Genomic DNA, 24,709 nt, shown 5'->3' with positions numbered 1-24,709 from the left:
CAATAGAAGATCAATCACACCTCCGTTATAACTAGGTACTTACCTGCCAAATGTGTTCAACTCAATGCACAACTGTTGAGGCTGGTGTAAAGCAACAGCGATGGAAATTGGTGAAAAATACACCGCAGGCTTATGTGGCAGGGACCTGGACAGTAACATGTGGCAGTCCAGGACAGAATGCTTCACATGCGTTCCGAAAGGCAATTTCTTGGGCTTTCACAATAATCTGGAGCCACGACTAGTCGGCACTGCAAGCTTGCTGCCTTACCGTGCTGTATTGAAATGCTAGCCATGCTTACACAAAAGGCCAACACATGGAAGAACCAGCTAGTATTGATGTAAAGCACAGGAAATGGTCATTAATAAAAAAAAGTACTACCTGTAGTATGTGGAGCCTGGTGGGCACCAAGATGGCCAAGATTCTTGGAGCTCTGCAGCAGCTCTTAGTGATTTTAAGATAACTACATTTATCTAAATAGGGATACACTATAAATCTGGCATGGATCTGTCCCTCCAGGAGCGACTTGGGAGAACACTGGTCCAGGGAAAATCAAAGGAGTCCAGAGCGTCAGAAAGGCAAGCCACTCAGTTGCTGGAGGAAAACACAACAGGTACACTAAAAGGAAATGCGAGGTACTAGAGAGAGGGCGCGCCATGTTCCCCGCTGTGGTATTGACGACCGGACCCAGTCCCCTGGCCACGAGTAGTTGCACCTGACCCAAGGACATGCCACCCAAAGATACCAAATAGAGGGCAGGTAAGAATAAAGAGGTCCCAGACAATATAGAGCATCCAAGATGAGGATGCTGAACATTTTGGAAGCTCGGGAGTCACCTTTATAGAGAGTGAGACGTGAATTACAGCCACTTTTAAAGTTCCATAGACGGCTACATTAGAAAATCCACTTTTTTGCATGGTTCCAGTCCCCTTTTCTCTGCATGATACGTTGTATTTTGATTTTGATTCTGCATATTGTCAAACTTAAAAGTGTTTTTTCAGCGCAAATGCATTCTTTATATTGTAGAAGCTGTTTGTAAACAGTTTCTCGGCAGCAGGCACACCACCTGCTCGTTCTTTGAGGAGATGGCTGACTCCCTCTGTAAGAAGAGGGAGAAAACTCCCTAGGTGGCTGTGAGAGGAGATAAGACAGGTATGTGTGGCAGTGCTACCCAGTCCCACAGTGAACATCTCAGGTTTATAAAGCTGCACAGCCTGTTTTCCACTGGAGCCTAAAACCAGATCGGGGCCACTAAATCAGTTCAAGTGTGACCACCCTTTGTGTCCAGTGTGAGAAAATGTGTAAATGGGCTACATAATGGCAGCCCCCTTTTAGAATGTCACTAGTGCAACCTTTCGAAAGCTTCAAACTGACCACTCAGAGTTTCCACAATAAGTCAGAAACTGTCAATAACTGGCAGCTGATGAATTAGAATAAGGGTGCCGCCCCGCACCCTATATCTAGGGTAGTTAGTTGAAATGTTGATTGGATTTGAGACAGGCATACTGCTGCTGCCTGTTGTCTGTAAATCTGCCAGGCACTGAGTCCCGACCCTCGAGCTACCAGTTGTAGGTAGAAAAAGATTGCAAACTGTGGCTGGGAGTGTGACCTACAGGGATCCTTACATGTGGGCGCTAATTGGTTAGATGAGGGAGTAACAGAGTGCATCGGAGGCAAGAAGGAGCCAAGTCTTTAGACATTTCTTCAATTTTTCTTCAGTTCCAATTAAATAGAGAGAGCTAGGGAGTTGATTCCAGGCTTTGGAGCCCAGCACCATGAAGGACATGTGGAATGGAACTGTCACATTAAAACCTATAACTTTCTAGTAACTGATTCAATGTGTGTCATTTTAGCCTTATTTCAATTTTTAAATACTCGTTGACTTTATCAAATGGGTCTCAGAGCTGTACGAAGTAGTTTCTTGGTCCAAGTGTTCTGCTGGTACTGTTTAGCCTTACCACGCAATCTCTGAAGATGCCTTTTTTCTCTATCCCAGGCTACAAGTCTGAGAAACAGTGTTTACAAAACGAGGAGCTGGTTTGGTGGGAGAATCTGCCCTACTGGGCACATTACGCCGCATAGATACGAGAATATCTTATGTAGAAGAAACTAAGTAGGAAATGGACAGCTATATTATGGATACACAGCGATATTTGGAGCCTTTAAGCAAGCGCATGGATTCAGTTGAAATGTAGGAGCTTAAAGAGATGAAACGGTGACATTATTTCCATTGTGAACTTGAGTCCAAAGAGGAGTTTTTGCAGAAAAATGTCAGGTCTAGTAGGACTTATTTTGGGTGTGCAGTCACAAATGAGAGAGTGGACTTGGAGGTGGACATACAACTATTCATGAAGAGCAACCTTCTTGAAGCTAACGAAGTGGGCAAAGGGAAGTGTTGAAAGCTGCCTGATTGCCAACTGGAACTTGGCTGGCAAGATAGTAGTCACGGCATTAGTACAATCCCAGCTGGCTGATTCTGCTGCAAAAAAGGCTAAGACGATGGTGAACTGGTCCTCAGCCCTATAAACCTGAGATGCACGTGCAACAGAGTCAAATTCCTGATTTTTTTTTTTTTTGTCAAACAATTTTTATTGCAGGGTATCATATACACACATCAAGGTTACTAACAGTGTGAGAAGGTACAGGATTACCGGGTTCCAATCAGTAGAGGAAATGTGGGAAAACACAGCCATTTCAGCCCTCATCCCGGAGGCAGGGCGGCGTGAGTGTTCAGAGAAATTTACCACGTACAGTATCGTGAACATCTCCAACAACGATCAGTGTTCTTAGTTGCCTGCTTTCATTATGTTGACATCCTCTGCGAGTAAAGTAGCCCTGTCGAACTAGTGTAGCGATAGGTAGTGATGTGTAATTGTAACCTCCCACTAATCTACAGCTCCCAATCCCCCCCACCCTCTGCGGTGCCAGCGCCTGCGTGTGGTGCAACTATAAGCATTCTCGATTTGGGAATCCGGATCAGTCATGGTTAACTGCGTGTGTGAAACCCCTGGTAGTGACGTAGGCTCTTTCATTGTGGTTGGGGCCGAACCATGCCCTCCCCCTCCACCTCCTCCTCCTCTACAGTGCTATCCCTGAGGGCCTGTACTAGTGTTTCCCAGGCCATCGCCGCATCCCGCGCCTTATCATCTGAGTGACGGCGGGCCAATTGGTAACGGATTGTGCTCTCCGCAGCGGCCCACTTCAAGAATTCATGCAGCCATCTCCTGTGAGTCGGCCCCACCCTTGATTTCCAGCCTTTTGTCAATTCCCTTTTGGCGAGGAGTAGACCCATGTCTATGAACTTGCTGGACAACTTGTTTTTTTTGGTGTGGGGGAACCAGTGTAGTATAGTGACAGCATTGTCATAGAGTAGCTCCCTGTCTGTGATCGCGTTCAGGGTCTCCCCAATGGTGGTCCAGTAGTCTTGGAGCGCGGGACATCCCCTCAGCATGTGGACTAAGTCAGCACCTATGTGATTGCATCTGGGGCAAGCCGCGTCAGCTACATGAAAGTATGTAGTGATTTTTTGCGGGGTGAGGTAGGCCCTGTGAATGATGTACAGGTGTATGAGCTGAAAGCGCGCATTCCTAGTGCTCTTGCGAGCTCTACCCACTAGCTGCGCCCATGTCGTGTCCGGGATGTCTAATTGCAGGTCCTCCTCCCATTTAGTCTTAAGTGACCTAAGAGGCAGCAGTGTCTCAGAAAGCATTCTGCGGTAAAGGCACGTAACAGCTTTAAACGTACCCGCCGCCATCATCGTGTACTGGCATGCTAGTGACGTCGTGGGTTCCGACAGACCTCCTCCCCAGTGCCTCTGCATGGCTCCCACCACTGCGGCGTGTAAGAGATAGTCACCCCTGGGGAGGTCGTACCGCTCTTGTAGAGTCTGGTATGAGGAAAGCACTCCGTCCTCGTATAAGTCGCCCAGCATCTGGAGCCCTGCTTCTTCCCAAAGGCGTAATCCTGACCAGTCACCGCCATGCGGTAGGGCCGTCACCATGCCCAATGGGATTTCAGGGGCATACGGGCGACCAGGTCCGATCCGCCTCTGGGCACGATTCCAGCATTGTCGGAATGTTCGCTCCTCCTGAGAGAGTCCCCTCAAGAACAACTTCTGTTGTAGAGTGATGTACGCCAGTATATGGCGAGGGGTGCCCCTGTCCCTGTCCTGCTCTGGTCCCCGATAGACTCTCGCCACCTCCTGCGTAAAGCACTGCAGCTGTCCCGCCAAGTAGTACAACTCAAAGTCCGGGACTGCTAGTCCCCCCTCGTCCCTAGGGCGGGTCAGCGTCGCCAGCGCGATCCTACGTCTACCCGTGCCCCACAGGAAGGACACTAATATAGTCTTCAGGTGTTTGAAGGTCGACCCTGGTATCCACACGGGGAGGGTTCGGAAGTAGTAGAGCAGTCTCGGCAGGACAATCATTTTCAGGAGTGCCACTCGGCCGGCCATCGAGAGGGGCAAGGTGGCCCAGAAGGATATACAACCCTTCAGAGCACGGATACATCGGCCAATATTACCGTCTAGGAGGTCAACCGAGTCATGATAAATGTGGACCCCCAGGTAGTTCAGACAGCGGGGTTCCCACCGCAGGCGTGAGCGGAGTGCAGGGCACTCCGCCCCTTTCCGGAGCGGGAAAAGACATGTCTTCGTCCAATTAACCCTCAGGCCCGATATATCGCCAAAGCATTCTAAGAGTTTCTCAGCGCCCGTTAACGCCCCATCTGGGTTGTCCAGGAAGAGGAGTAGGTCATCAGCATATAAGGAGATATGATGGAGGTCTCCTCTGAAGGTCAGGCCCGTAAAGTAATCCCCGCTCCTGGCCGCAGCCGCGAGGGGCTCCATCGCCATCGCGAACCGGAGCGGGGACAACGCGCATCCCTGTCGGGTCCCCCGCATCACCTCGAATTGGTCCGAGACCAGCGGACCAATCCTCACCCTGGCTCTCGCAGTGGAATAGAGCACTCTAGTCCATTGTATGTAACCCTCGCCCAGGCCAAAGCGGCGCATCACTTCGTATAAATAGTTCCATTCCAGGCTATCAAAGGCCTTTTCTATGTCTACAGCCAGTATGAGGGGGGAACCCGCCTCCAGTGGTGGGGCATCTACCAACCGCAGTAGTCGACGAATGTTATGCGAGGTGTTCCTCGTGGGAATGAAACCCGACTGGTCCCTGTGGATCAGTTCTTGCATATGGGACAACAGTCTGGTGGCCAGCACCGTACTGAGAATTTTGTAATCTGTCGTTAGCATAGCTAGCGGTCTGTAAGAAGCAGGATCAGTGCTTTCTCTCCGGGGCTTCAGAAGAGGGACCATTATGGCCTCGCTCATCGACTGGGGGAGACGGCCTGCTTCCTTCGCCTCATTATAGACCAGTAGTAGTCTCGGGGCCAAGAGATCCAAGTATTTCCCATAAAACTCGATGGGCAGTCCATCCATCCCCGGCGTCTTGTTACGCGCCATACGTTTCACAGCACTGCGTATATCGGCCAGTGTAATGGGGCCCCCCAGCGCTTCAGCCTGCTCCTGTTCTAGGTGTGGCAGCGGCAGGTCGGCCAAGAAGGCGTCCAGCATGTCGGAGCGGTCGCCCGACCCAGACTTGTATAACCTCTCGTAGTACGATCTGAAGCAGTCCGCTATTGCGGGTTGCGTGGCAGAGACGTGACCTTCAGGTCCCCGCAAGGCCAGAATCGGTTGGCTGTGTCTACCGGGATTTGCCAGCCAGGCCAGGAGGGAGCCCGTCTTGTCACCCTCCGCAAAAGTTTTCGTGAGGTACGTCCTGTAATCAAAGCTGCGGAGGCGCTCCACCTCCACAGCCACCGCCTCACGTGCCTTACACACCGTCTCCTGCAGTTCCGGGCGATTGGGGCGGGAGAGCTCCGCTTCCCGCAGTGCATTCTCAGATCTCTCCAGGTCCTCTATCAGTGACCTACGTGCCCCCGCAAATTTCCCTATACAGTGGCCCCGCACCACTACCTTAAAAGCATCCCACTCCGTTGCACGGGAGGAGGCTGTGCCCTCGTTTTCCCCAAAGTATTGCCCGATACGCTCCTCCAGTTCAGCACGGAAGGGCGGGTCAGAGTCAAATTCCTGATGTATGGAAGCAAACTCATGGTTCTGGTTGCAGCCTTGAGTCAGAGACAATGATAAGGTCTTTGTGTGATTCCGTAAGCTGTACTAGAATCTTAGAAGTCAAAAGAGGGCCGTGCGCCTCACTTAAAGTAAAAGTAGTGGCTCGGTTGAGTGTTGCCTGCTTTGTGTTGTACGGAACCGGGGCTGGGTGAAGGAGCTGCTCACTTCAGGGGCAAAGTGGAGAGAATCCGGAGTGTCTCTCGCGAAAGTTACTTTGCTCTCCTCTCTCCCTCCCATACACTAGCTAATTCCCCGGATTAAAGGCAATATGCTGAGTTGCTTAAAAAAAGAGTGAACATGTAAAAGGCCACCCTCTTTTCTGACATCCTTGGTATTGTGAATAACATTTGCTTTTATTCTGATATTATCGACAAATTTGGAAAAGTCACTTCTCTAGTTGCTCTTCGTGAAATGTACCAAAATGACTGTAGAATGCGGTGCAGAGGGATGAGTGTGAGGAACTGTAGCTTCAGTGGCAGAGCTATAAAGAAGGCAATGGGTGGCAAGGACTGATTGCAGCCTTTACTGTAGGACGATATCGAATGCACTAGGGTCCCTATTTAGAGTTAGATGGACCAGGACTCCGTCACAAACATGGCGGCTATCCTGTCTACGGCATTAAAAGGACCACTGACTAGAATACGCTTGTATATGGCAAACAGGACATGGGCCATGTTTCTGTGATGGAGCACCCTATCCACCAAACTCTAAGTAAGACCCAAGGTAACAAGGGCTCCTCTACAGCTCATTCTGTAGGACGATACAGAAGGGTCAAGGTAACAAGGATCGACTGCAGCTTATACTGTAAGACAATACAGAAGGCTCAACGTAATAAGGGCCGACTGCAGCTCATACTGTAGGATGATGTAGAAGGCGCTAGGTAACAAGATCTGACTGCAGCTTATACTGTAGGATATTACAGAAGGGTCAGGGTAACAAGGGCTGACTGCAGCTTATACTGTAGGATGATACAGAAGGCTCAAAGTAATAAGGGGCGACTGCAGCTCATTCTGTAAGATGATATAGAAAGCGCTAGGTAACAAGGTTTGACTGCAGCTTATACTATGGGATGATACAGAAGGGTCAGGGTAACAAGCTCTGACTGCAGCTTATATTGAAGGGTGATACAGAAGGGTCAGGGTAACAAGGACTGACTGCAGCTTATTTTGAAGGGTGATACAGAAGGGTCAGGGTAACAAGGACTGACTGCAGCTTATATTGAAGAGTGATACAGAAGGGTCAGGGTAACAAGGACTGACTGCAGCTCATACTGTAGGACGATACAGAAGGGTCAAGTTATCAAGGATTGACTGCAGCTCGTAGTTTAGTACTATATAGAAGGTGCTAGGTAACAAGGACTGACAGCAACTTATACTGTAGGACGATACAGAAGGCTCTAGGTAACAAGGACTGACTGCAGCTTATACTGTAGGATGATACAGAAGGGTCAAGGTAACAAGGACTGACTGCAGCTTATACTGTAGGATGATACATTAGATGCTAGGTAACAAGGACTGACTGCAGCTCGTACTATGGGATGATACTCAAGGGGCTACGTAACATGGGCTGACTGCAGCTTATACTGTAGCAGGATACAGAAGGCGCTAGGTACAGAAGACGCTGGGTGAGAAGGGTTGACAGCAGCTTATACTGTAGGACAATACAGAAAGCTCTATGTAACAAGGGATGACGGTAGCTTACACTGTGGGATGATATAGAAGGCGCTACTTAACAAAGACTGACTGTAGCTTAAATTGGCGGAAAATATGGAAGACTCTAGGTAACAAGGACTGACTGCAGCTCGAACATCAGTACAATACAGAAGGATTAAGGTAAAAAAGACCGATTACAGATTATACTGTAGGATGATACAGAAGGCTCTAGGTAGCAAGGACTGCCTACAACTTATATTTTAAGACGATACAGAAGTCACTAGGTAACAAGGGATGACTGCAGCTTAGACTGTGGGACGATACAGAAGGATCAACGTAACAAGGGCCGACTGCAGCTTATACTGTAAGATGATATAGAAGGCGCTAGGTACATAAGGCGCTGGGTGAGAAGGGCAGACGGCAGCTTATACTGTAGGATAATGCAGAAGGCTCTAGGTAACAAGGGTTGACTGCAGCTTATACTGTAGGATGATACAGAAGGGTCAAGTTAACAAGGACTGACACCAGCTCGTACTTTAGTACAATATAGAAGGCTATAGGTAACAAGGACTGACTGCAGCTCGTACTTTAGTAAAATATAGAAGGCTATAGGTAACAAGGACTGACTGCAGCTCGTACTTTAGTACACTATAGAAGGCTATAGGTAACAAGGACTGACTGCAGCTCGTACTTTAGTACAATATAGAAGGCTATAGGTAACAAGGACTGACTGCAGCTTATACTGTGAGGCGATACAGAGGACGCTAGGTACAGAAGGCGCTGGGTGAGAAGGGCTGACTGCAGCTTATACTGTAGGATAATACAGAAGGCGCTGGGCAACACGGGCTGATTACACTATCTGTGGGCTCTAGTTTAGGGAGATAGATACGATAATAGGTAACTTGGACTTACTGCGGTGCAGAGCAATGCACATGGGCATGGTGATATGGACTAACTGGAGGCTTTAGCGTAGAGCAACATAAATGGGACAGGTAACAGACTGACAGCAGGCTCTAGTGTACATCAATGTACATGGGAAGAGGTCATGTGACTGACTGCAGGCTCTATTGTAGAGCAATGTATATGGGAATGAATACCATGAAATAACTGCAGTCTCTAGTGCAGAGCAATGTACATGGGAACATGTAACATTGACTAACTGCTGTTTTTATCTAAGGAGATAGAGAAGGAAGTCTGTATCAAAATCTAAGCACAGCGTCTGCAGTGGGACCATAGAGAAGGCAAGAGCCAAAAAGAACTAACTGCGTCTGTCAGCGTAGGGTGATAGAGAAGGCAAGAGCTAAGAACTACTAACTGCGACTGGCAGTGTAGAGCGATGGAGAGGGAAAGAGCTAAGAACAACTGGGGCTGGCAACGTAGGGTGATGAAGCGGGCAAGAGCTAAGAACTAACTGCAGCTGTCAGCGCAGGGCGAAGGCGAGGGCAAGAGCTAAGAAGAACTGGGGCTGGAAGCATAGGGCGATGAAGCGGGCAAGAGCAAAGAAGAACTAACTGCGACTGTCAGTGTAATGCGATGGAGCGGGCAAGAGCTAAGAAGGACTAACTGCGGCTGGTAGCGTAGGGCGATGGAGAAGGCAAGAGCTAAGAACTACTAATTGCGGCTGGTAGCGTAGGGCGATGAAGAAGGCAAGAGCTAAGAAGAACTGGGGCTGGCAGTGTAGGGCGATGGAGAAGGCAAGAGCTAAGAACTATCACGCGACTTGCAGCGTAGGGCGATGGAGAAGGCAAGAGCTACGAAGAACTAACTGCAGTTGGAAGCGTAGGGCGATGAAGAAGGCAAGAGCAACAAATAACTAACTGGGGCTAGCAGCGTAGGACGATGGAGAGGGCAAGAGCAAAGAAGAACTAACTGCAGCTGGCAGCGTAGGGCGCTGGAGACAGCAACAGCCTATTAGAACTAACTGCGGCTGGCAGTGTCAGACGACAAAGAAGGGCACAAAAACAAACAACTGCAGCTTCTGCTGCACCCAGACACAAAACGGAAAAATAAGAAACTCCAAGTGCATCTGAAGGGATTTCATCTTTTCGTGTGTAGAGTGTAAGAAGCTAAGGTAACAAAAAAACAACTACAGATGTTTGTGTTGTATGTTAAATAACAGTAGTGGTCTAAATAGAATGCAGCTTCTTTTATAACGTTAGTGAGAAGAAACTTTGTAAAAGTCTGTGCAGCTTCTAGTGGGGGCACTAGGGAAGAGATCAGATTCTCGTGCAAATCGTTCGAGATGGAACCAGGACATCTGGTCCAGGGAAGGAGGCTTTCTATGATGGATGATGTAGAGAGCGCAGGACTAATGAGGGCACATTTGTCAGGGGCTCAGCCGGCCACATTTCAGGCTTGGCCCAGAGGAGAGGCTTGCTTATCTCACTTTCAGAAAGTAGAAGCTGTTCCCCTCTTGCACGGGCCAAGGCCCGTTTTTCTTGGAAGTGTGTGGAACCTGGCAGTCATTGCAAGGGAGGGACCTTCTCGGCTTGGACGGGGCCCAGGACAGATTCCGGCATCGCCAGGAGGATGCGCTGGGGAGAGTGATCCAAGCAAATTGAATGCTTCCCTCCAGCCTTTGAAAGAGGGAAGGAACATGTCTGTATATTGAAGAAATACAATCTACATTCTATTGGTATATAATCTTCAGACTCCTGACCGCCTATCACAAGCCTCAGTGAAGAGATGTAGGTGACAAAGAGACTTCCGGGGCCTTGTGGAGCATACCACTGGAAACATTTGAGGCTCTTGCACTCTCAGTTTTTAATGTTTGAGTTTATTTCAAATGATTTGCAAAACGAGGCCTTGTGGCGAGGTGGAATCACTGCATCCATTATGCAGCAGCATAATCAATGTATATAGCTCACAGGTGCTCCAAAGGGCAAAGAGACGAAAACTCTGCAGTGAGCAGAACTCTGCTGAATATGTGAAACAAGGAACACTCTACCTTGGTAGCCCCTCCTCCAATATAAGAGATAATAGATGTGGCAAAACGGAGCCCATTGGGGTGGTCGTGAACATTACCCCAATGGACTTTCCTTACTCCACACAACATATACATCATGTACTCCAACACATCCATCCCAGTTCGCAGAGCACATGATAAGGTGTCCAGTGCAGCATCGAATCTAGCCTTATACAGTGAAGCATGCAGATGGGGAAGCAACAAACCAAGATTTTAAGGTACCATAGCACCTCCTTCAATATTCTGGGACTTTGGGGCTGGAGTCGAGCACACACATTTCTATGCATGCTGCGCACATGTGCCGACACGCATGAGGACACCTCTCTTACACTCTATAAAGACTTGTGAAGACTAAAACTACCCTCAGTACAATGGGTTTGCAATTGGGGGACAAGGGAATGCAACCCACTTTCCAAGGATAGCATTCTGCCACTGAGCCAGTGCAATGAGCCAACTCTAGAACAATTGAATTCAAGCTTTTTATGCTGCGCATATGCAAATAAATATTGCACCTATTTCCCAGAATCATATTTTTGGCAATTATTCTATACAATTGCCACCTCTAAAGATATTTAATCATTCAAACTGTGCAGTTATATTCAGTTATCCATTTTAAAAATGCAATTAATAAAGACAGCCTAGTCTCCCTAAACTGTAAAAGAAATGGCGGGTGGGAGGGGTTTCAAGAGTTACTTATATAGCGCCCCTTCCCCTCTGACACCTACTTCCAAGCCAGAGCATCAGTTGATGCTACTGAAGGCCTATTACAGAGTGGCTCACTGCCTCTCTGCTTTCACTAAAAACACAACACTGATTCTAGCATGATGCTCCACTGGGCCACTGCCTGGCGCTCTCTGACATCAATTCATCCTCCCGCCCCCTCTTTGCCCAGTTGGATCTGCCCGCCAGTGTTTAAAACCTCAGCTCTAGAAGGATTTCACAACATTTGATGTCACCAATCACAAAGATTGCGTAACTCGCACCACAGCTCTCTTTAATGATGTCAGATGGAATGTGACTGCTATGTTGAGTTGCTGCAGCGGTGTTCCCCGTTAAAGGGGCGAGGCTTATTTCTGTACTACACAATACGACAACAAATGTATTGTTATTTCATTATCATTATTGGGACATTATACTAAATAGAGCTGTCCCATTACGGTATTAGATGAACAATTTGATTCAAAACATTCTCTTGCCTGTTTATACCGGTGGCCACAAGAGTACTCGCGTGACCACACGAGAGACGGTCGGGGCACTACATACGTTTGAGAGGTGGGCATGATTCGCACAGTGCTCTGTGGCTGCTAAGGGCAATCCCAGCTCCAACCCCACCCCTCTTCCTTCCGGCACTTCCCACGGGGCACTTTTCCACCCAGTTACCAAGAGAGGTGTGGCGCAGTGGCCAGAGCGACAGACTTTGGAGTAGGGGGCTCAAGGTTCTATCCCTGGCCCCAGTGGCGGCACAGCTCAGCATCATGTGACTCTGGGCAATAGCTCACTTAATCTCCCCCGATGGCCCCCAGCACCTTGAGACCCTTAGTGGTGATTAGTTAGCGCTTTACAAAGAGGAATTATTAAATAGGAATTATAATCTAGCGCCTGCACTCACCAGGAACTTGCGCTTCTGCTTCCAGTGGCTGCCCTGAGCATTGGTGCTGCAGTGGGCATCAGTGACCACACGGATCAGGTCCCACTCTTCGCTGGTGGGTTCCGGCCGGTGCTGCATGGACTTCAGCATTTCTTCCTTCCGCCGACGTTCCCTGTTCTCCTCGATCAACTTCCGCTTGGCTACCCTTTTGGAATCGTCCAGAACCACTGTAAGGAGATGCAAAAAGGGTAAGCATGGCGCCTGATGGGAGTCAATAGAGTACAGGATCAGGAGGACATAGGAGAAAAGGCTGAGCATGGAGCCTGATGGGAGTCAATAGAGTACAGGATTAGGAGGACAGAGGAGAAAAGGCTGAGCATGGAGACTGATGGGAGTCAATAGAGTACAGGATCAGGAGGGCAGAGAAGAAAAGGCTGAGCATGGAGCCTGATGGGAGTCAATAGAGTACAGGATTAGGAGGACAGAGGAGAAAAGGCTGAGCATGGAGACTGATGGGAGTCAATAGAGTACAGGATCAGGAGGGCAGAGGAGAAAAGGCTGAGCAAGGAGCCTGATGGAAGTCAATAGAGTACAGGATTAGGAGGACAGAGGAGAAAAGGCTGAGCATGAAGACTGATGGGAGTCAATAGAGTACAGGATCAGGAGGGCGGAGGAGAAAAGGCTGAGCAAGGAGCCTGATGGGAGTCAATAGAGTACAGGATTAGGAGGACAGAGGAGAAAAGGCTGAGCATGGAGACTGATGGGAGTCAATAGAGTACAGGATCAGGAGGGCAGAGGAGAAAAGGCTAAGCAAGGAGCCTGATGGGAGTCAATAGAGTACAGGATCAGGAGGAGAAAGGGCTGAGCATGGAATCTGAGGGTAGCCAGTACAGAATCAGGAGGATAGAGAAGAAAAGCTTGCACGTGGAGTCTGAGGGTAGCCAATAGAGTACAGGATCAGGAGGATAGAGGAGAAAAGGCTGTGCACTGAGTCTGAGGGTAGCCAATAGAGTACAGGATCAGGAGGATAGAGGAGAAAAGGCTGAGCAAGGAGCCTGATGGGAGTCAATAGAGTACAGGATCAGGAGGGCAGAGGAGTAAAGGCTGAGCAAGGAGCCTGATGGGAGTCAATATAGTACAGGAACAGGAGGATAGAGGAGAAAAGGCTGTGCACGGAGTCTGAGGGTAACCAATAGAGTACAGGATCAGGAGGGCAGAGGAGAAAAGGCTGAGCAAGGAGCCTGATGGGAGTCAATAGAGTACAGGATCAGGAGGGCAGAGGAGTAAAGGCTGAACAAGGAGCCTGATGGGAGTCAATAGAGTACAGGATCAGGAGGATAGAGGAGAAAAGGCTGAGCATGGAGTCTGAGGGTAGCCAATAGAGTACAGGAACAGAAGGATAGGGAAGAAAACGCCGAGCAAGGAGTCTGAGGGGAGCTAATAGAGTACAGGATCAGGTGGCGAGAAGAGAAAAGGCTGAGCATGGAGTATGAAAGAAAGTGATAGAGATATGTACCAACAAAGGTGCAGAGATGAGAAAGGGATGCGCTGGTGTTGCATTTGCACTTTCAGTGTTTGTTATAGTTCTCTGTTCTCTCTCAGTAATGCAAAAACAACAGTTACTGAATTATATCATGTGTATTCTAATTCTGTTTGCTGACCAGCTGTGTCCGGTTGCTGTGCTGCTTTTACCAAAATAAATCTTTACAAATTATCTGGATCGATTTAATTTTAACAGCTGGGTCTTCGGGTGGTAGGTCCAACTATGGGCTAGCTAAGCCACTGAGGAGAAAAAGCTATGTGGGGCCAGAGGGAAGTTGATACAACTACGACAGACCGGCCACCTTGAAAATATATTTCACTGTGTCAGGAGAGTAGGGGCCTCATGAAAAGTACTGTCAAAGACTTTGACCACCAATAATTCCTGAGCCCCATCAACAACAAAAAAGGTCGCTGAGGCGGTTACTGATGTTTTCATACAACCTTCATGGACATTGGCTGTTTAAATTCTCGACAGACAAGGTGGAAATGCACTTTTTGCAGTGATTTCCAGCTCATCTTCTCTGCCACTGTGTGATATTGGCTCCTCCTCGGCTGACCTATGTAGGAAGCCGATATGAGTTAGAACACAGTGGTGGGTGCTGATATGAGTTAGAACACAGTGGTGGGTGCTGATATGAGTTAGAACACAGTGGTGGGTGCTGATATGAGTTAGAACACAGTGGTGGGTGCTGATATGAGTTAGAACACAGTGGTAGGATGGCAGGTCTGATACCGGTCAGTTAAGGAGCAGAAAGGAAAAAAAGAGGCGCGGGCACCAAGGGGATTTGATAAAACTATTTATTTATTTATGCATTTCTATATTGCAGGTACAGTATCCAAAAGTACTAGAGCACTTTACAATAAACATATCGCTAAAATCGCAGATTACATAAGGCACATATTACAACCGTCTGAAGAGGTAGGTAGCATAAGATACAGTGGTGAACAGCATGATAAGTGGCACCAAGTTCCGGAAAGAGCCTAATGCAATGGAGGCAGTGAAGTAAAAACTCAGGGCCATGGTCAAAGGCTGAGCCAAAAAGGTGGTATAACATGTTTCCCAGGAGAGGAAGCTTAAGGTAAACCGAGGTGCAAGAGAGGGGAAAAAGGCTGTGCGGGGGCCAGAAGTGAGTTAATATAGCTAGGATCATTGAAAAGGAGAAAAGGCTGTGTGTGGGGGTGAGGGGTCTGGAGAATGGTGGCACAACTTTGGGCCAACCAAGGTGCAGATAGGAGAAAAGGCTATGGTATGAAGGATGGTGATGCAGTTATGGGTTCCTAAATGGGCAGTGAGGAGAAAATGCTGTACAGTTCTGGGTCAGTAATGATACCAGTGGTCGAAGTGGGCGAAAAAAGTATGGGAACTGTGGGCGGAGAATCAGAGGGCGGGACTTGCCCGAGGATTGGTTCAGTGGGAGGAGCCAGAGGTGTGGCCAGAATGTGCAAACATACCAATTTTTAGTATTTGTTTGGCATTTCACTGCCCAGTTTAATCAACCAATAGATACACATGATTATTTAAGGTTATAATGAGTTATTGACATTAAAATACATTCACAAAGTGGGATATGATTCTAATCACAGAATGTCCCAAACTGCAATTGAGTGGGCTTGCGCGGAGAAATGAAGTCTAAAGGCCACAAAGTTAATTTCAATTAAGTGTCTTTATTTCATATTCAACATCCAAGGAACGCTTTATTTTCCAGCCAACGCGTTTCGTTCTCCTTCAGAGAACTTCATCAGGGCTTATTATACCATATGGCACCGTTCTGTACAAAGCCTAGAATTGTCAATATCCTCTTGCTAATTCAAAAGCGCATATGATCGGTCCAGAGTTGAAAATCTATATCCATTAGTAAAAGCTGGACTATTGAAGTTATACCACAATAGTAGGGGTACACCCGTAACTGTATTCTTATAACGATAAAAGTCCTAATTATCACAATGTGGGACCGACAGCAAAGAAAGGTTAGCGGTCCTTATATATGACCGCAAACTTGTAGAGGGAAAGTTCCCCTAGCTTCTTGTGGTGTTCACGACTTGATCATTACTTAGCCAAGTACATCCTTGCAGTCATCACGCCCAGGAGGACAAATACTCATGTCCTAACGCTGAACACGAACAGACAAAGGGCTGCATTGGAATGTAATTTATGGTCCCATGAGATCAACATCACCATTTCTATCGTTATAAGAATACAGTTACGGGCGTATCCCTACTGTCGTGGTATAACTTCAATAGTCCACCTTTTACTAATGAATATAGATTTTCAAATCGGGACCGATCATATGCGCTTTTATATTAGCAAGAGGATATTGACAATTTTAGGCTTCGTACAGAACAGTGCCATACTGATAATAAGCCCTGATGAAGTTCTCTGAAGGAGAACGAAACGCGTTGGCTGGAAAGTAAAGCGTTCCTTGGATGTTGAATATGAAATAAAGAAACTTAATTAAAATTACTTGGTGGCCTTTGGACTTCATTTCTTCGCGCACGCTCACTCAATTGCAGTTTAAAGGATCTGGAATCTGGAATCTTTTCCTTACCTGCCGTGAGGGGAACGGCTGCTGTTGTTGTTTCCTCTGCCCTTGCCTCGCCTTCATCTTCCTGCGCGGCGAGAGTGAGACGCCGTGAGGGGAACGGCCGACGCGCTTGCACCGCCATTGCACCTACAGCCACCGGGGGTCAAAGACTACACCTCCCAGGTGCCCCGGCGGCTGAGTCGCGTCCCTGACGCCACCTCTGCGCCCGGAGGCGCCTGAAAAGAGAGGAGCGCCGAGCGCTCAGTGGGACGCTGGAATCTTTTCCTTACCTGCCGTGAGGGGAACGGCTGCTGTTGTTGTTTCCTCTGCCCTTGCCTCGCCTTCATCTTCCTGCGCGGCGAGAGTGAGACGCCGTGAGGGGAACGGCCGACGCGCTTGCACCGCCATTGCACCTACAGCCACCGGGGGTCAAAGACTACACCTCCCAGGTGCCCCGGCGGCTGAGTCGCGTCCCTGACGCCACCTCTGCGCCCGGAGGCGCCTGAAAAGAGAGGAACGCCTCTCGCCCCGCGAGTCGCGCGCGGGAGCGCCCAGGCGAAGCCCGGGCAAAGGGCGGGCCGTCTGAGGCCGTCCGAGGTCGGACAAGGTTGGGTTGGGCCTGGTCTCTTGGCTCGCTGCCCTGGAGCTGCCGTTGCTGAGCTGCGAAATTGTCGACCAATCTGTTGCGTAAGTTACATTGACTTTGGTTGCTCATACAGTTCATTATGCCCCCTAAAAAGTTAACCACGTCTACTAACACTATGGAAAATTATTTGGTGCAGGTAGTGGAAAAAATCAACCTTGATAGAAGAGCGTCTTTGGGAATAGACTCATCTGCTCAATCTCCATTTATTGATATCGAGGCTGATGACCCTTTTGGCCTTTTAATAAATAACAGTACTAATAGTGTCACTCCTGATTTGTTCCCAGATTCTATTACTATACAGCCAAGTGGTACTGTTGCTGGAGTTGAAGATCTGAGTGTAAACGAGGTACTGGTTGACATTGCTATTAATCAGGATCAATCTATTTCTCCTCCAGCACCGGTTCTGGGTAAACGGGAATGCCTAAGGTCAGCAAAGAACAGAGTAGCAAACCCCCCGAGGAAACACTCTGAGGAAGAGGAGCATGATTTGACTAGTGAAGCGTATATTACACTTTCGAACGCCCAATTTAATAAATTGTTAACTTTAATGGACTCAAAAATCAAAGGTGCAATGAAGCCCTTGGTTAGCAAAATAGACAAGCTAACTTCTGAGGTCAACCGTTTGGAAGGTCTACTACAAAAATCAATAGACGAGACTGGGAAACTTCCGGAAAGTGTTTCTGCAAAGATAGAGGAATCTGTCAACAAATCAGTAATTGCAGCCGTAGGTGGTCTCATCCCAGTCACTGCCCCGGTATTGGATACCCTAACGGCAAGGAATAGCACTCTCCCAGGTGATTCTCATACTGCCTCGATCCCTGCTCCTGCTGTTGAAGACCCGTTTATTGAGAACGGGACTTTTGAACTTGTGGTTGAAGCCTCCCCATTGGTACTTGTCCTTGCCAATGTTCCAGCTCTGGCTCAAGGTGAGAGGGAAACAGCATCTTCTCTACGAAACAAATCTTTATCATGGTTAACCACTAACATGGTAATTACTCCTTGGGGAAAGCAGCAACTTTCTGAAGAGCTTGTTAAAGCACGAAGGGTTCAGTGGATCGGGGATAGGGTAAAAAAGTTTAAAGGGGAGTGTGTTGTTCTCCACTTCTCTGACCCTGGGGTCCTGCCCAACATCCTACCAAATATTTTACCACCTCAACGGAGAACGACTTCAATTGTTCCTTTGACTTTGGACTTCTTCTACCCAAGAAAGGGAAGCGGACCAAATTCAAGCATTTTAAGAACTAAGTGGAACATTGTGACTAAGAGGGGGAGAAAGGATGTTGCCTCAGTTGACTGGGGTCTGGGGCTAGAAAATCGATTTTCTTCATTATCCAATTTAAGTGATTGTGATTGACAACCACCTATTTGTAATGCTGTGTCTGCACCTGCTTATGCCATAAGTTTATCAGGTTTGGCTTGTTACCCCATAACAACTAGCCCGTCGGGGCTTTTGACCGCTGATTTACCTGGGGCACCGAATGTTACGATTGTAGACCAGGGCATAGGGGGTAAGGTGTTAAACATGCATTCTACAACCAATGGTATTCCTACGACACCAATTTCAGGGAATATCCTATCATGGAATGTAGCTGGTATATCCTCTAAAATGGAAAGCGCAGACTGGTTAGAATTTATAAATAGGTATGACCTCTGTATTTTCCAAGAGACTTGGGCGTGTGAGCCTACCTTTGCTTTAGGGTATCTAAACTTTCATGTTCCTGCCATTAAGGGTCCCAAAGGACGGCCTATGGGGGGCCTTACCATATGGATCAGGCAGTCTTTAAAGATTGCTGTACAAAGTGTGGAACTTGACCAAAAAGATATCCAGCTGATACGATTGACCAGTGATCTACCCCTCTCCATGGATGTATATAATATCTATGCCAGAGGTGGTAGTAAAGGTAGATCCGAGGTTCTTATGAGCCTTTCTACTATTCTTGAGACCGAATCTGCAGGAAAAAACATCTTAATTGCAGGTGATCTGAATCGGACATTTGAACCTCTAATCACTGGTGATTCTCCTCTGGGATTAGAGGAAGACAAACTTTGGGACATTCCCACACTTGAGTCCCCCCCGATAGCCAGATGGACAGCTGACATCTTAGGTCTAAATGCCATGTGCTTGGAGCATGGGTTACGCGCCCTGAATGGCCGAACCCAATCAGACCGTGTACCCGCCATGACATTTAATAATGGGCGAAGTAAAAGTCGTATTGACTACGTTATTTGTAGTACATCGCTATGGCCATCCCTTATTGACATGGTAGTTACTGCTAGAATAGAAAGTGACCATGACCCGCTATGTGTCTCGCATAATTGGTGGACATCTAATGTAAACCCCTCAACTAATTGTCATTCATTTGTGCCGCCAACGATTACGCAATCCAATAATATGCGTAGGCTAAGATGGTCTGGTGTTAAGACGGACCAGCAGGCCCTAGAAAAGATAGGTGCAGCTGCAGACAAGGCCATTCTGGCACTGGAAAATATCACTGATCTAGCAAATGGACAAGATGAGGTTAAAAATGTTCATACGTCTCTTTTTGACGAAGTTAAAAAAATCTTTTTAAAACCCGCACGAAATATCAAGGCTTGTCCATTTAAAACAGCCAAGTGGTATAACCAAGATTGCAGGAAAGCAAGATCGAAATTAGGAGCTGCAATTAAAAATAATAATCTGACTGAGACTCGGTCTGCTAGAAAGCACTATAAAAATTGTATCGCCAGGGCAAAAAAAGAATGGGACGAAGATCATTGGCAGAAATTGAGATGTGCTAGCGAAAGTAAAAATTCTAGACAATTCTGGCACATCGTCAAATGGGGTCATGATAGACCTCCAGAGCCTCCTAATAATAATGTCCCTCACGATGCCTGGGTTACGTTTTTTAAAGAGCAGTACTCCTCTAGGGGTCAGCCTACGAGCAATATTAACCCTACTTATCTGTTCGCAGACGAAGATGTTTTTATGCTAGGCGAAATCCTGTCTGCTTTGAAATCCGTCCATAGGGGCAGAGCCCCAGGTAATGATGGTGTTCCGGCGGATGTCTTCTTAGATGACACCGACAGGTGGAGTAAGTACATCTGCCTTTTACTAAACCATTTAGCCAGAGGTGCTGAAATTCCGGTTTCTTGGAGGGGTGCCGTCATTATACCTGTATATAAAAAGGGGGATCGTGCACAACCCTGTAACTATCGCCCAATCAGCCTAATAGACACGGTCCAAAAGGTGGTAGGACGTGTTATTATCAACAATTTGCTTGATTGGGCTGAGGAGCAGAACATTTTATCCCCTTTTCAGGCGGGCTTTCGCAAAGCAACAAGTACTGTAGACCAGGTTTTTCGTTTTCAACTTATACAATGGCGGACAGTGGTACTGGGTGGATGCAGCCTGTATGCAGCCTTTGTTGACTTGCGGGCTGCATTCGACCTGGTGCCGAGGGCAAAATTGTGGGAAGTTCTGGCTGCCCTAGGGGTCCCGATGATTACCCTAACTTTGATTATGAGACTCCATGAGGGCACCTATGCAAAGATTCAATGGGGTGGCTATGGTAACGACACTATTGACTTCCCTGTCGAGCGGGGGGTTAGGCAGGGCTGTTCAATGGCTCCAACACTGTTTACTCTTTTTATAAACGGAATTGTTCCCCTTATGCAAATTGAGCCTGTAGATGCTCCCTCTCTTGCTGGTGCAAAAGTTCCAATTTTAATGTTCGCAGACGACACCCTAATTTTATCAAAATCCCCGAGTGGTCTGCAAAAGGCATTGATAATCTTTGACAAATTTTGTTGTGATCATGGTCTGGAGGTAAATGCAGCGAAAACAAAACTCATGGTTTTCAATCCCAGTAGGAAATTCAAACCTAAAATTACCATGAGCGGGCGCTGCCTTGAAGTCGTGAACTCCTTTACTTATTTGGGGATACATATCTCAAATAATAACAGATGGAACCACCACCTAGATTTAGCTATATTAAGGCATAAACAGCTTGCTGGTACCATCATTAAGGAGCACGCGAAATCCTTAACCAAGCCAATTAATCCGCCATTGATCATATATGAGGCTAAAGCAATAGGGTCTGCACTATACGGGGCAGAACTGTGGGGGCAAGAGAACCTCCAGGAGTTACAGAGGTCAGAGAATAGTTTCCTCCGTAAACTTACTGGCACCCCACAGAGTACTCCCCTTTTGCCACTCAGATATGATCTCGGTAGAAAGGAAATTTCGGCAATGTGTAAACTTCGACCGATATTATATTGGCGCAGAATCTGGACCACCCCTGAGTTGTCACAATATGCAGAAGGATTTGCTGATGTAATCAAGGCAGATCGATTTCATGAAATTAAATGGTTTAGATCTCTGAGAACTGCATTAAGTGAACTAGGGTTGAGTGAATTGTGGTCGGATCCAACCGGGTCACCTTTTCCACCAAAGTTGTTTATAAAAAACCTTTACTGGGAACATGTTGCAAACAAGAGCCTTCTAAGTAATAGTAATGGGTCTATGACGACTGCCTTCCTCGAAGCTAAACTGTTTCCAATGTTTGAGATATACTGGGATATTATATCTAAATCCCTGGATAGGAAACTGTTTTTCCAATTGAGGGCTGGCTCTCTACCTCTTGGTAACTTAACATCTAAATGGAGAAACAGAGGTCCAGCAACTTGTTTAGCTTGTGGGGAAGGGAAAGAGACTCTGGGGCACTTTTTGTTTGTTTGTCAAGCATATTCTGTTCCGAGACGTGTCTGGTTGGCCCCCATGTGCAGAAATTTGGGTACTAAAAGCTCCATGGTAGCCTTACGCATTATTAAAACTACCCCCTTAAACTGGATTATCATAGCGACTGCAAAGTATTTGGGGTGGGCGTGGGTAATTAGGCAGAGATTGCTAGTAGGGTGACTACTCTCTGCCTAGTTGTTCAGAGACTGCTAGTTTATCTATTCTCTGTTCCCTTGCCTGGAGTCTATCTGACGAAAACTTATTTAAATTAACTTTTAATCATGTATGTTTTTATAATATGAACTTTGCACCTTGATGGTTATAACTTGATGAAATTTGTTTTAAAAATAGGAAAAATCTCCTTTTTAACGTGTCTGTGCTTAAAGTCATGCTGGCTTTGTAATTTAATTGTATTTTATTATATGTTTGTTTGTCTGCTTTTATGAGTAATTACTCGAATAAAGCACTTTTGAATTGAATTGGATCTGGAACACAGTGGCACCAATAGACGGTTGATGCCAGGGTTGTTTGCGTGGGATAACTGGATATCAGAACTGGCATGAGGTGCAGAACTGTATAGTCAACTGTCTTTCCTGTTTGTTAATATAGAATGTCCCAAATACGATAAAATGTGAAAGCACAAGCCATTTGTCTCCGAGCCATAGAGTTTCTGTTATCAGCACTTCTCAATTTTTCCACAACAACAGTTCGAACATGAATGGCAAAATATCCTAGTTTGCAAATGTTTTCTATATAATTATGGCTCTGCAATATTTGCCTCATATTGCAAGATCTGCTGCATGATCTGACCATTTAAACTAATAAATTGTTTGTAGCTCAAACGTATCAAAAGTTAATAAAAATGTGACTTGTGTTGCTGCGGAGTGGATGGCTTATTGCAAAAGTTGACTGGTCACCTTTCCCACTGCTGCATTTGTACGCTACACTGGTACTAATAAGGCAAAATATTTAAAGAGACTTAGCATGTGTACACATGTTAAAATAATAAAATATCAGAATATATACTGCATTACGATGCAGCCTTTTTTTTAATGCATAATTTAGTCAACACTGTGGCATAATTTTGTCCTCCTTTGCTGCATAATTATTTCCATTAGCCCCACAGCAGGCAGCACATGTTAAAATTGCTTGTGCATGAAGCAGACAGACTATGAAGTTTGCGAACTTAGTTTGGTGTGCGTGCAAATCCTGCATTGCCAATCCCTGTTGAGATGCAGCTACTACTGCTGAAACAAGGCAATGGAGGTACCTATGGATGAGGCAGACTGGCCTCAAGGGCAGGGCCGGCCTTAGCACTGATGGTGCCCTGTGCATTAATGTTTGTTAGTGCCCCCCAATGACTACCTCTGCCATGGATTCCCTCACTACCACCCTTTAACAGTTCCCTCAAGTCTCCATAACCACACTCTCTCTCAGATGCATTTAATTTGATTTACAGCACCACTCATACCATTGTAGGGTGTCAGAGCCTACTGACCTATTTACATTATGTGCACTTTGTGATCTGCATGGTACATGTTTTTTGAAGCAGGCACATTTACCCTCTGAGCTACCTTTCCATGAGTCAAAACTTCCACTAGACAAAATTCCTATCTCTCTCTAGAAAGAATATTAATCACCAGTCATCATGACATTTTTATTGTTGCTGAAAATTGCTGGGAGCCAGGAAGGAGGCAGCAAGCGCTTTTAAAACCATAATATACTTGCAAACATAATGCCTCCACCCAAAGTTAGCACCCGGTGCGGTCACACTAGTTACACCGCCCTAGAGCTGGCCCTTCTCAAGGGTCATGTAACCTCAGTGACAGAGTCACTGTGGTGTGCTGCTTCATAGGCCTGTCCGCAAGACTGGAGGTGAACTTCAGTATGGATTGTGGTGGACATGCCTTGAAGGTTAACCTACACTTGTCATGCTAGTTTCCACCTGCTGGTGCTAAGACAGGTCTTGCGTAGCCTTCTAAGGTCTAGCATGGGATTGTGCTCTCTCAGGAGAGTGGTCTGATGGACTGGTTATTAGGCTGAACCTGGGTCCCTAGTTCCAAATCCAGCAGCTCTGGCCATAGTGCCACATCCTCTCCCCCACTGAACACCATACTGCCCCACTGAGAAAAACTCACACTGCCTTCAACTACAACCCAATTGTTGCCGGCTATAAACAGCTGGCTCAATTTAAATTATACACTAGGCAAGAGCAATATACGGCCCAAAAAAAATCCTGGAAAAAGCAAACACACATAGGGAATGCAAAATTTAGCAAACCATGTGAAATGTAAGCAGGAACAAAATGGTTACCGTAACGCTTTTACACCCACTATTCAGAAATCAGTGAGTGCGTGTGACTGAAAAGTTAAGGACATGACTACAGGGCCCTGAATGTTTCACTGTCCATTGCTTGTATCCTTAAAAAACAAACAGTATGGTAAAAAGACCACATCCCTGGACGCAGAGCCGCAGTACACATTTTGTTTTCCAATCCACATATTGCAGTACCTCCAGGATTGGTGCACTTGTTGCAAGCCCAGGGAAAACAAAGACAAGAAAACAAAAATAGCGCTTCACTGGCAAACTCTGTAAAAATGGCGCTAATGTGTTTGTGTGTGAATAAAATCAATCTGGCCAGTTTTCTACCACTCTGTCTTACTTTCAAAATATTTTTATTGTTTTTTTTTTTTACATACATATAATGTCACACGTTTCGTCGTTACAGGGTGGCAGTCCACAACTGGCTGTGTTTTCCTAGGAATATAGTTACATAGTATGTGTAGATGTCTGCCCCCGTTATTTTTTATATTTTAACCTTTTATTCCCGATGCTGCACTTTGGAATTAAAATGTCAGAAAAATAAGACATTTCCAGCAGAATTGTTTTTCTTTTTTGGATCCATTTCACAGGGGAGCAAATAAACGCAAGGAGAGGAAAACGAGT

The 24,709-nt window shown here is 46.7% G+C and overlaps 1 protein-coding gene across 3 annotated transcripts in view; it reads right to left on the bottom strand.

Moving 5' to 3' along the window:
* The window catches only part of THRA (thyroid hormone receptor alpha), an 869,330-nt gene that overhangs the window by 18,564 nt on the left and 826,057 nt on the right, over positions 1 to 24,709 (bottom strand). For all 3 annotated transcript variants that reach the window (XM_078645685.1, XM_078645686.1, XM_078645687.1), the window contains one exon: positions 12,358 to 12,563. In XM_078645685.1, coding sequence (XP_078501811.1) covers positions 12,358 to 12,563 — 206 coding nt within the window. The remainder of the gene's footprint in view (positions 1 to 12,357; positions 12,564 to 24,709) is intronic.

The sequence above is a fragment of the Lissotriton helveticus genome, chromosome 5_1 (genome assembly GCF_964261635.1).
Source record: "Lissotriton helveticus chromosome 5_1, aLisHel1.1, whole genome shotgun sequence".
In the NCBI taxonomy this organism is placed as follows: Eukaryota; Metazoa; Chordata; class Amphibia; order Caudata; family Salamandridae; genus Lissotriton; species Lissotriton helveticus.
The sequence above is the reverse complement of the archived record's forward strand: the minus strand, read 5'-3'. Positions and strand labels throughout refer to the sequence as shown.